The 12,181-nt window shown below is 39.5% G+C and overlaps 1 protein-coding gene and 1 long non-coding RNA gene across 6 annotated transcripts in view; one reads left to right on the top strand and one right to left on the bottom strand.

Moving 5' to 3' along the window:
• wdr19 (WD repeat domain 19) overlaps positions 1-12,181 on the top strand; it is a 170,347-nt gene that overhangs the window by 90,151 nt on the left and 68,015 nt on the right. For all 5 annotated transcript variants that reach the window (XR_006312065.2, XM_087987304.1, XM_043692836.2 and 2 more), the window contains 4 exons: positions 986-1,145; positions 5,234-5,344; positions 6,210-6,319; positions 6,984-7,041. Coding sequence is in view for 4 of the 5 variants with exons in the window: in XM_087987304.1 (XP_087843430.1) it covers positions 986-1,145; positions 5,234-5,344; positions 6,210-6,319; positions 6,984-7,041 (439 nt within the window). In the remaining variant the exon portion in view is untranslated. The remainder of the gene's footprint in view (positions 1-985; positions 1,146-5,233; positions 5,345-6,209; positions 6,320-6,983; positions 7,042-12,181) is intronic.
• LOC148152132 (uncharacterized) overlaps positions 1-12,181 on the bottom strand; it is a 46,760-nt gene that overhangs the window by 31,889 nt on the left and 2,690 nt on the right. Inside the window, exon 2 of the long non-coding RNA XR_015757224.1 lies at positions 4,309-4,369. This is a non-coding gene — a long non-coding RNA (uncharacterized LOC148152132). The remainder of the gene's footprint in view (positions 1-4,308; positions 4,370-12,181) is intronic.

Genomic DNA, 12,181 nt, shown 5'->3' on the forward strand with positions numbered 1-12,181 from the left:
GAGACTTTACAAGGAATTATAAAACCATGCTCGTTGTTTAAATACAAGCAAATTTATGTCACAAGATGTTGTTTGAGTTTTGTAATGTTATTATTAATCCTTTGGTTAAAAGTTGGTATGACGCTGATAGTATCTATAAATGATTTTTCCTTAGCAAGTACAAATAAGTTGATTGTAACAGGAACCCTTCTAAGTCGGAATCTAAAATAAAACTACAGTAAATTGGATTGTGTTCCATTTCTCACAAGCCACCTGTCTGGTATAATGGAAAGAATATGTCAGTCACATTTTCTGGAAAATCTGCACTTTAAGATTGGAAAATTAAGCTTACAAACTTGGAAAAATGGCGTAACTGCTGAGTACTTGAGTACTGCTGCCTGAAGAGCTGCAGAAACCTAAGGATGTAGGGAGAGCAACAACTCCAGCACTGATAATGAAGTTCTGTCATGTGAGTTAACAGTTATCAACCTCAGCACTGGCACTGCGCTTATCTTGGGAGACCAGCATGGAATTGACAATAGCATCTGATATGAATTAGGCCAAGGAAAAGAATGGTCATATGCCAGCTCATAAATAGCAACTGGGGACATATCTGGTGAGGTGGTGTACCCCAATGCTGGGAACATTAGCAAGCCTGCCAGACAGCTACATAATCTGTTAAGGAACATTGAATGTTGTGTTAGAACTTAGCAGAGGGCTTGGCACAGAGCTTGTCCTTCCATAGCCTCTGATCCATCTCTTGGCTCACCCAGAGACACTGTTGCTGCTTCCTTCATTCCGGTTGGAGCCTTTGCATGGATGGGTCACCTGTTCCATTGTTGTTCTTGGGAGGAAATGATGGAAAACTCTGGGAAATGCACCAAAAATGTCCCAAAAGCAGTATGGACACTTTTAGACACTTCCCAATAGCTAAAGTTTTCGTAACTTGTTCAACATACAAACTATTCTGAAATCATATTGTCAACTTTTCTTGTGACTCTTACAGGTTTAATGAAGCCTGGAATGTGTGCAAATTATTTAATGATCCTTCAGCATGGACTGAGTTTGCTCGTGCTTGCCTCCATCACATGGAAGTAGAGTTTGCGATCCGTGTTTATCGAATGATTGGAAATGTCGGAATGGTAATTTCACTGGAGCAGATTAAGGTTGGTCCTTATGAGGATGTGTGACAATACCTTTACTACTGCATAAAATAAAAATGCACATGTCTTTTTTTAAAATTTTCTTCAATTATCTCAAGTTTCTCTGTGAGGGTGATGGATCTGTGGAATTCTCTACTGCAGTTGTCAAGTCTGAGTCATTAAGCATGTTCTAGGCTGAAATTCAAATTCCCAGTGTCTTAAGGATAAGGCTGGAAAGTGGGCTTGGGGATTATCAGATCAGCCATGATCTCTGAATGGCAGAGCTGACTTGACAGACTGAATGGCTTGCCTCTACTCCTACATCTAATGGTTACATTCATTCATTGAATTATATTTTATTTCTTCTAATGTCTTCATTAAAAATGTTGTTTAAAGGCCTCAGCTTCTCTCAAAACCATAGACTTGAAGTTGAATTTTTTGACCAAAGCTTTGATTGTACAGTCCAGATATACGTGTCCTAATATCTTAAGCAAGTTAATATTATTCAGTCAACTACACTGCACCAATATTTCTCTTAAACTTCCAGCATTAGAAACAAAAGAAGGTACATTTCAAAAACTTTATTGAGTTCAGATTTATGACTTTTTAAAATGTTTGTTTGAGAGTGAGGGCTGAGTAACTGTCCTATTATACATGCTAGGCTTTTGTTGTATGTGCTATACATTTCAGAAAACCTGTTGAGCTAAGAGAACATCTTCTATTATACTAACGTTCAATTTTCAAAATGGTGAATTATGAAATCAACTTGGTAGGCATCTAGGAAAATTCATTGAGAGATGGCATGAAATCTAAAAATGCATGAGACCAAGGGAAAGGCAAACAGACTTAATCTTTATTGAATTTTTAATGTTACATTTTGAAGTAAGCAATGCATCTTGGAGGGAAACATATACAAATGAAAGAAAGGAAGATGGTTAGGAAAAACAGGGCTGAACAGAGAGAGAGACAGTCACATATGCAGAGAGTATTATGTCATTCTATTCTTTACTCAAATTTTGTTTTACTCATTTATGAGATCTGACCATTGCTGGCTGGGCCATCATTTACTGCCCAATTTGCCCACAAGGGGATAGTGAACTACCTCCTTGAACTTTTGCAGTCTGTTTGGTATAGGTAGACCCACAATGCCAGTTCCAAGAATTTGGTCCAGTGACCTTGAAGGAATGTGTTTTTGAAGTTTTGGCTCAAAAGAAAGCAGCCCTTTGAAGGAAACATAAAAAAGCAGGAAACTAATTGCAGATGAGATGTCTTCCTGCCATTTAATGGTGAGTGAAATGAGTGGAACTGGAGCTGGAGTGAAAGAAAGATTAAAGGACAAGTAAGTAACAAGGAGGTGTGAATGCAGGGAATAAATAGATAGTGAAGAGTAAGATGTCACAAAGGGAATGCATGATGGGTAGGAAAATTGGAGGATGAGAGCGGTATGGAATAGAGGGAACCACAGATGGCCACACCACAAAACTCCACCTCCAATATTAAAAATCGCACAATACCAGGTTATAATCCAACAGGCTTATTTGGAAGCACTAGCTTTCAGAACACTGCTCCTTCAGGTAGTTGTGGAGTATAAGATCATAAGGCACAGAATTTGTAGCAAAAGTTTACAGTGTGTTGTAGCTGAAATTATATATTGAAAAAGACCTGGATTGTTTGTTAAGTCTCTCATCTTCTAGAATGAACATGTTGGTTTCAATTCTTTCATATGTAAATCGCAGAACTTCTTTAAAGTTACATTCTCAAGTAAACTTTAACAATTGATGTCATGTCGGCCCAGATAATGCATTGATGGTGTGAGGTGCCTTATGTGAGGCTGTCTGTGCCACAATGTTCAGACTGATTCTAATCTAAAAAACTGATTTACAGAATTTTACATGGATACATGTAGTTTTTGAGCAAAATAAAATGTTATTCTGCAAGTACAAATCCACCCCACAAACGTGTGTGTGTGTGTTGCAGTGGGGTCACCTGTAGTGTGACATGAACCCAAGGTCCCAGTTGAGGCTGTCCCATGGGTACCGAACTTTGATATCAGCCTCTGCTTGGCTACTTTGCATTATTGCCTGTCCCAAAGTCCGCCTTAGAGGGCGGTCACCCAATGGTCCAAGGTCGAATGTCCCGGACCTTTGTTCTCTGACTGGGAGAGAACACTCCTGTCTGTTAATTGTTGTATGGTATCCATTCATCCTTTGCCATAGGCTCTGCTCTGTCTTGCCAATATACCATGCCTCAGGGCATCCTTGCTTGCAGCATATGAAATAGACAATGTTGGCTGAGTCGCTTGAGTACCTGCCACGTACATGGTGGGAGGTGTCCCCCATGCATAATGGTGGTATCCGTGTCGACACTTTGACACGTTTTGCAGCGTCTAGATTAGATTAGATTTTAGATTAGATTAGATTACAGTGTGGAAACAGGCCCTTCGGCCCAACAAGTCCACACCGACCCGCCGAAGCGAAACCCACCCATACCCCTACATTTACCCCTTACCTAACACTACGGGCAATTTAGCATGGCCAATTCACCTGACCCTGCACATCTTTGTGACTGTGGGAGGAAACCGGAGCACCCGGAGGAAACCCACGCAGACACGGGGAGAACGTGCAAACTCCACACAGTCAGTCGCCTGAGGCGGGAATTGTACCCGGGTCTCTGACGCTGTGAGGCAACAGTGCTAACCACTGTGCCACCGTGCCGCCCACACCACTGTGCCACCGTGCCGTCTACCGTGACAAGGTTGTATGGTGTTGTCCTGAAAGCCGGGCAGTTTGCTACGAACAGACAATCTCACACAGGCACCTCACACCTTCAATGCATTATCTGGACTGACATGACACCAATTGTTAAAGTTCACTTGAGAATGTAACTTTAAAAAAAGTTCTGTCATTTATATATGACAGAACTGAAACCAACATGTTCATTCTAAAAGATGAGAGACTTCACAAACAATCCAGGTCTTTTTCAATGTATAATTTCAGTTACAACACACTGTAAACTTTTGCAAAAGGTTCAGTGTCTTATGATCTTATACTCCACAACCACCTGATGAAGGAGCAGTGCTCCGAAAGCTAGTGCTTCCATATAAACCTGTTGGACTATAGCCTGGTGTTGTGTGATTTTTAACTTTCTACACCCCAGTCCAACACTGGCATCTCCAAATCATGATCACCTCAAATGAAAATCCAGACTTTGGTGGTTCCTTTCCTCGTCATTCCTCGTCATATTTCCACCTTGAAAAGAATGTAAAGCAGAAAACCATTTGCAGAATGCTGTAGATGCATTGTGGCAACTTTACACAAGCAGTTACTGTAATACATTTTAAATTTTAAAAATTCTAATATATTAAAATAGAATGTTTGATTTCAAAATTGGGTGCAAATTACTAAAGTGACTACAATCTTCAAAATTGTAGCCTGTAATTAATGCAATTAAAGACTCATTTGTAATATGATTCCATATATGATACTCACCAGACTGCGTAAGTACCAATGTACAGTTAGAGAAAGGTATTTTTATAAGATTAATTGTATAATTCGTAGTGAATGTAATGATAGCATTATGTTTCTGTGAAACTCCAAAAGACTCTTTTGTAAGTGAACAAGAAAGCACCAATGAATGAGACTTCCAATGTGCCATTCTAATCATTTTGTCTTATTGCAAACATATCTGCCTCATAACTACAATCTTACCTTAATTAAGCAATCAGTTATCCAATATTCCCATGCCTGATACTCAAGTATCACAGGTCAGCCTGATGAGTAGATCATTAGCAATTTTGAATACTATCAAGACATAGAGTGAAAAGTCTGTTATTGAAATTAATCAGTAAGGAGAAATCAGGGTGTGGGAATTGTAGCCATTTACCCACAAATCAGTAATGCAGCAAAAATATACTACAAGGTCTCTTCTCAGCCTGCTTACCAGTGGAATACCATCAAACCTTTGATAATTCCTTGCAGGCTAACAGAAGTTATGGAAGCACCTGTGTTTTTTTTTAAATAAAACAGTAGAATACATTATTACACTCTTTATTTTAACAATGCTCCATCATCTACAAAACAGTACTATTCAGTGCACTGTCATTAATATTTCAGGGAATAGAAGACCACAGCCTATTAGCTGGACATCTTGCTATGTTTATGAATGATTTCAATTTGGCACAGGATCTCTATCTGGCCTCCAGCTGCCCGATTGCTGCACTAGAGGTAAGAAGTTGAATACGATTTAATAAAAATCCTTTGATCTTTCAGCTTAGGATGTTTGCACTTTCAAAGGAGCGGTAACTCCTTCATTTGATGTAACTGTTATTCTTTCTGCTCTTTAGAAAATTTGTTTTAATTTGTAGCAGACGGGATATCTTTCTTAATATCCGCTATCATGAGAACAAAGTTGTTTAAACAGTGTAGCTTAAAAAGTGATACATTTGCTTTTAGGTCTATACTGTACTTTTAAAAAGGAAGCCTTCATACAAATACACAAAATGCCTCAACATATTTTATTGGCAAAGTACCAATCAAGCTTATGGGAGAATCTAGAACTAGGGGTCACCATGTAAAACTGAGCTTAGACGAATTTCTATCTTCGAGAGTTTCAAGTCGATGCTTCCACCATCTTTTCAGGAAGACATTTTCAATATTCTTGTATATTTTAAGGAAGATCATTTTATTAAATAAGGCATTGACAAATTATCAGGAGTAGGCAGGAATTTGGATTTGAGTTTACAATCAGATCAGCCATGATCTGACTCAGTGGCCTACTACTGGTCCTGATTTGTTTGCATGTTCGTATTTACAAATGGACAGGGTTCAGTGGAGTTTTATTTCACTCGAGATCGTTCTTCTCATAACACAACATAGTAATTGCCAGAATGATGATCATTGAATCTTTTAAACCTGTAAAGATTTTTTTAAAAAGGCGTATAAATAAAATTGGAAAATATATTAATCATGTAATCTGATAGAAATTGTCTTGGAAGAACTCTGATCATGTATTATCTCATTCTAAAATATTTATTGCTCTTTCTGATGTATGAGTTTATTTCTTGTGAGATGTACTATTATTATCTTGTAGATGCGGAGGGATCTACAGCATTGGGACAGTGCTCTGCAATTAGCTAAACGACTGGCTCCTGATCAGATTGCATTTATCTCCAAAGAATATGCTATTCAACTAGAGTTCACGTGTGTACAAAAGGGATTTTTTAAAATTTGAAATATAATCAGTAAGCTCCATATGTAATATGCAAACTACTGTACAGCGTACCTTTAGTGAGTAATTTGATGGAAATTGCTCATTATTTTGATTTATTTCTGTTTTTCATTGAATTACTGGATCGTTTGAATCTCTTTCAGTAAAAAGCTACTTTGAATTATCATCCATCTATGTCTTGTAGATTTATTAGTGTAACGTACAGAAAAATCTTATTAATCCTCTCTTACTGCGATATTTATGTTAGCAATTTATTTTATCTTTCCCTTGCCTATTTCGATATGTTTGTTTATCCTCCGTATTTTAAACAGAATTTACGAAATGCATTCATTGTCTTTGATAATTTCCAATTAAGGACTAATTTTTCAAGTACACAGTTTACTTGTTTACATCTTATCAATTTTTATCACTGAAACCTTTTTGCATGCATGCACCTAGGTTTTGTCAGTATACATTAGATATAAAAATCAGTTGTTTATTTTTGTTTAAATACAATGTTTTTAATAAGCGCATGATCTCACCTGAATATTCATGAATTACATTATATGCAAGTGAAGTTATTTCAAAATGGACATATTAATGGTAGAAATTTATATATTGTTCTATTTGTCACATTGACCAATATTTGTTTTCTAGGGGAGACTATGTGAATGCATTGGCACATTATGAGAAAGGCATGACTGGAGACAATAAGGCAAGATCCTCTAGATTAATTTGTCTCAGTTAACGGACAAACAAAACATAAATGACTGCAATAATGCACTTTACACACCTAACATTATTTTACTCCAGAAATAATCTCAGACAATTTTAAACCTAAGATCACACTAAATCAACAAATTAATCAAATTATACCAGATTTTCTAACTAATGCAAAATGGTCCTGATTGGGCATTGCTATTTAGTTGTGTGTGTCAGGCGTTACCTCACTGGGTTGCCCAATCCCCTGTAAACTGAAGTGAATTCAAATCCCACTCCACAGGCCTCATTTACATGTGGGATTACTTTTACCTATTTTGGAGGTTGGGAAATTCTCCCCAGTATCCGAAGCAATATTTATTCTTCAGCTTTATTTATCGTTATTCATTACTGTTTGTGAGGCCTTGCTCTGTGTAAATTGGCTGGCGTGCATCCATTACGTAGAAACATAGAAAATAGGAACAGGAGTAGACCATTCAAACATTCAAGTTTGCTCCTCTATTCGTTATGCTTTTCCCCCATATCCTCTTATCCATTTAGTCCCAAGTGAGATATCCAACTCTTTTCTGAAATCATACAATATGTTGACCTCAACTGCTTTCTGTGGAAACAAAGTCTACAGGCTCACCACTCTCTTGGTGAAAATATTTCTCCTCATCTCAGTCCCAAAAGGTATACCCCATACCTTTTGGGCTTTGACCCTTGGCTCAAGAACATCTTTCATGAATCTACCCTGTCTAGTTCTGTTTGGATTTTATCAGCTTCTACCAGATCCCCCTCATTCTTCTGACTCGGCAAATATAAACCTAACCGATTCAAGCTCTCCTTATATGTCAGTTCTGCCATCCCAGGAATCGGTCTGATAAAACTTCCCTGCACTTTTTCTATAGCAAGACTATCCTTCCTCTGATAATGAGACCAAAACTGCATGCAGTCTTTACCACCTTGACCACCTGCAGTACCTTGGTGCTTACCTTCTGTGACAAGTGTACAAGGATACCCTGGTCTTGTTGCACATTCCTCTCTCTTAATTTATAGCCATTCAGATAATGAACTAACTTCCTGTTTTTGTTACCAAAGTGGATAACTTCACATTTATTCACAATCTGTATCTGCCATGCACTTGCCCCTCACTCAGCCTGTCCAAATCATGATTAAGCATCTCTGCATCCTCCTCACATCTCTCCTTCCCACCCAGCTTTGTGTCATCTGCACATTTTGAGGTATTACGTTTAGTTTTCCCATCTAAATCTTTACTACATATTGTAAATAACAATGTCCTAGCATTGATCTCTGCAGTACCCCACTAGACACTGCCTGCCATTTGGAAAAAGACCTATTTATTCCTACTGATTGTTTCCTGTCTACCAACTGGTTTTCCATCTGTGGCAATATCCTACCCCCAGTCCCATGCACATTAATTTTATACTCTAATTTCTTATCTGGGATATTGTCAAAAGCCTTCTGAAAGTCCAAATAAACCACATCCACTGATCTCCTCTCAAAAATTGTATTAGTTACATCCTTGAAGAATTCCAGTAGGTTAATCAAGCATGATTTCCCTTTTTTAAATCCATGCTCTGTCCAATCTTGCCACTGTTTTCTAAGTGCTCTGCTATTAAATTTTTTATAATGTACTCTAGCACTTGCCCCACTACCACATTGGGCCGACTGTTGTATAATTCACTGTTTTCCTACTAACTCCCTTTTTAAATAGAGGGATCACATTAGCCACCCTCCAATCTGCAGAAACTGTTTCAGAGCCTATAGAATCTTGGAAGATGACCAGAAAGCGACCACCAATGCATCCCCTCTCATGAGGGCCACTTAAGTACTCTGGGATGTAGATTATCAGATACTGAAGATTTCATCGGCCTTCAATCTCACCAATTTCTCCAATGCCATTTCCCTGCTAGCACCGATTTCACTTAGTTCTTTCCTGTCTCTAAACTGTATTCTGCAACATTTCTGGAATATAATTTGTGTTCTCCTTTATGAGCACAGAACACAATGTGTATTTATTTATTCAGCAATGTCTTTGTTCCCCATTATAAATTCCCATTTTTGAATGTCAGGCAGCTTCATTTGTCTTCACCAAGTTTTGAGTCTGAACATACCTATACAAATGTTTATAGTCCATTTTTAATGTTTCCAAGCTTACTCTCATGCACTGTTTTCCATTTCTTAATTAATCCCTTGTCCTCCTGTGCTGAATTCTAAACTGTTCCCATTCCATGATTCTGTTTTTTCCTAGCCAATTTGTATGCTTCTTCTTTGGGTCTAATATTATCAAATTTCCCTTATAAGCTGTGGATTGGCCACCTTTCTCATTTACCTTTGCAGCAGTCAGGAATGAACAATTGTTGCTGTTTACCTATGTACTCTTTTAATGTTTGCTTTTGTCTTTCCACCACCATCCCTTTTAGGCAATGTTCCTTAATCTGTCATAGCCAGCTCACACCTCAAGCCATCACAGTTTCCTCTACTGAGAGGCCTAGGCTCAGAATTAACTGTGTCACTCTTCACCTTGATGAGGACTTCTATCATTTTATGGTTGTTCATCCACAAGTGGCCTCACAACTAGATTGCAAATTACTCCTTTCTCATTTCTCAGGAGAAGGTGATGGCCTAGTGGTATTATCGCTAGACCAGTAATCCAGAGACCCACATAATGGTCTGGGGACCCAGGTTCAAATCCCACTACAGCAGATGTTAGAATTTGAATTCAATTAAAAAACAATCTGGAATTAAGAATCTATTGATGACCATGAAATCAATGTCAATAGTTGGAAAAACCCATCTGCTTCACTAATGTCTTTCAGGAAAGGAAATGTGTCATCATCACCTGATCTGCCTACTGTTGCCCTCTGAAATGGCCTAGCAAGCCATTCAGTTGTACCAATCGCCACAAAGTCTCAAAGAAATTAAACCAGATGAATCACCTGGCATCAACATAGGCACCGGGGAAAAAAGGCAACCCTGATGATCCTGCAAAGTCCTCCTCACTAACATCTTGAGGCTAGTGCCAAAATTGGGAAAGCTGTCTCACAGACTATTCATAGAATCATACCACAGTCACCATCCCTGGATATGTCCTCTCTCACCAGCAGGACAGACTTAAGCAGAAGTGGCAGCACAGTGGTCTACAGTCAATAGGGAGTTGCTCTGGGAGTCCTCAAGGACCCCGTGTCTCATGGCTTCAGTACTACTGGTCGGGTCCTAAAGGATCTAGACTGGATCTGCGGCACGTTGTGAGGGAACCATCAAAAGGGAAAAACATACTTGACCTCATCCTTATCAATCTGCCAGCTGCAGATGCATCTATGACTGTATTTGGTAAGAGTGACCACTGCACAGTCCTTGTGGAGACAAAGTAGCACATTCACATTGAGAATACTTTACATCGTGTTGTGTAGCACCATCATCATGCTAAATGGGACAGACTTCGAACAGATCTAGCAACTCAAAACTGGGCATCCATGAGATACTGCGAGCCATCAACACCTGCAGAGTTGTACTCCAGGATAATCTGTAATCTCCTGGCCTGGCATCACCCCCATTCAACCAGTATAATCAAGCCAGGGGATCAATCCTGGTTCAATGGCAACTGCAGGAGCAGCACCAGTTATACCTGAAGATGAGGTGTCAATCTAGTGAAGCTACCAAACATGACTACTTGCATAAGTGATCAACAGAGCTAAGTGATTCCAGAGCCAAAGGATCAGACCTAATCTCTGCAGTCCTGTCAAATCCAGTCGTAAATGGTGGTGGATGGTTAACTAACTCACTGGAGGAGGAGTCTCCAAAAATTAAAGAGCCCAACATATCAGTGCAAACAATAAGACTGAAGGTTTTGCAACAATCTTCAGCCAGAAGTTGCAAGTGGATGATCCATCTCTGCCTCCTCCAGTGGTCTCCAGCATTACAGATGCCAGTCTTCAGACAATTCAATTCAGTCCATGTGATATCAAGAAATGGTTGGAGGTACTGGATACTGCAAAGGCTAAGGCCCCTGACAATATTCCAGCAATAGAACTGAAGATTTGTACTCCAAACTTGCTGCTCCCCTAGTCAAGCTGTTCCAGTACAGTTTCAACACTGGCATCTACCCGACGATGTGGAAAATTGCCCAAGTATGTTCTGTACATAAAAAGGAGGACTAATCTAACCCGGCCAGTTACCGCCCCATCAGTCTACTGTCGATCATGAGTCAAGTATTGGAAGGTGTCATCAGTAGTGTTATCAAACAGCACCTGTTCAGCAATAACCTGCTAGTGATGCCTAAATTTGGGTTCCGCTTGATCCACTCAGCTTCTGACCTCATTACAGCCTTGCTTCAAACATGGAGAAAAAAGCTGAATTCCAGAGATGAGGTGAGAGATTGAGACTGTCCTTGATATCAAGGCTGCATTTGACCAAGTGTGGAATCAAGGAGATGTAGCAAAATTGGAATCAGTGGGTATCAGGGCAAACTCTCTGGTGGTTTGAGTCATACCTGGCACATAGAAAGATGGTTGTGATTATTAGAGATCAGTCAGCTCAACTCCAGGATAACTCTGCAGGAGTTCCTCAGAGTAGTATCCTAGGCCCATCCATTTTCAATTGCTTCGTTAATGACCTTCCCTCCATCATAAAGTCAGAAGTGGGAATATTTGCCAATGATTGCACAATGTTCAGCACCATTTGTAATTCCTCAGACACTGAAGCAATCTATGTTCAAAAGCATCAAGATCTGGCCACTGTCCAGGCTTGGGCTGACAAGTGGCAAGTCCAACACAAATGCCAGGCTATGACCATCACCAATAAGAGACAATCTAACCACCGCCCCTTAACAATTAATGGTGTTACTATCACTGAATCCCCCACTATCAACATCCTGGGCGATTGATCAGAAACTCAACTGGACTTACCACGTACACGCAGTGTCTACAAGAGAGCAGAGACTGAGTACTGCAGCAAGTAACTCACCTGACTCCTGAAAGCCTGTTCACCATGTACACTCCTTGTCAGGAGTGTGATGGAATACTCCCCACTCGCCTGGATGAGTACAGCTCCAACAACACTCAAGAAGCTTGACACCAACCAGGACAAAGAGCCTGCTTGATTGACACTGCATCCACCCCCTCCATTGACAC

This window comes from Chiloscyllium plagiosum, unplaced genomic scaffold (assembly GCF_037043375.1).
Source record: "Chiloscyllium plagiosum isolate Xiang-an unplaced genomic scaffold, Cpla_swu_hap1 HiC_scaffold_1, whole genome shotgun sequence".
Taxonomy (NCBI): Eukaryota; Metazoa; Chordata; class Chondrichthyes; order Orectolobiformes; family Hemiscylliidae; genus Chiloscyllium; species Chiloscyllium plagiosum.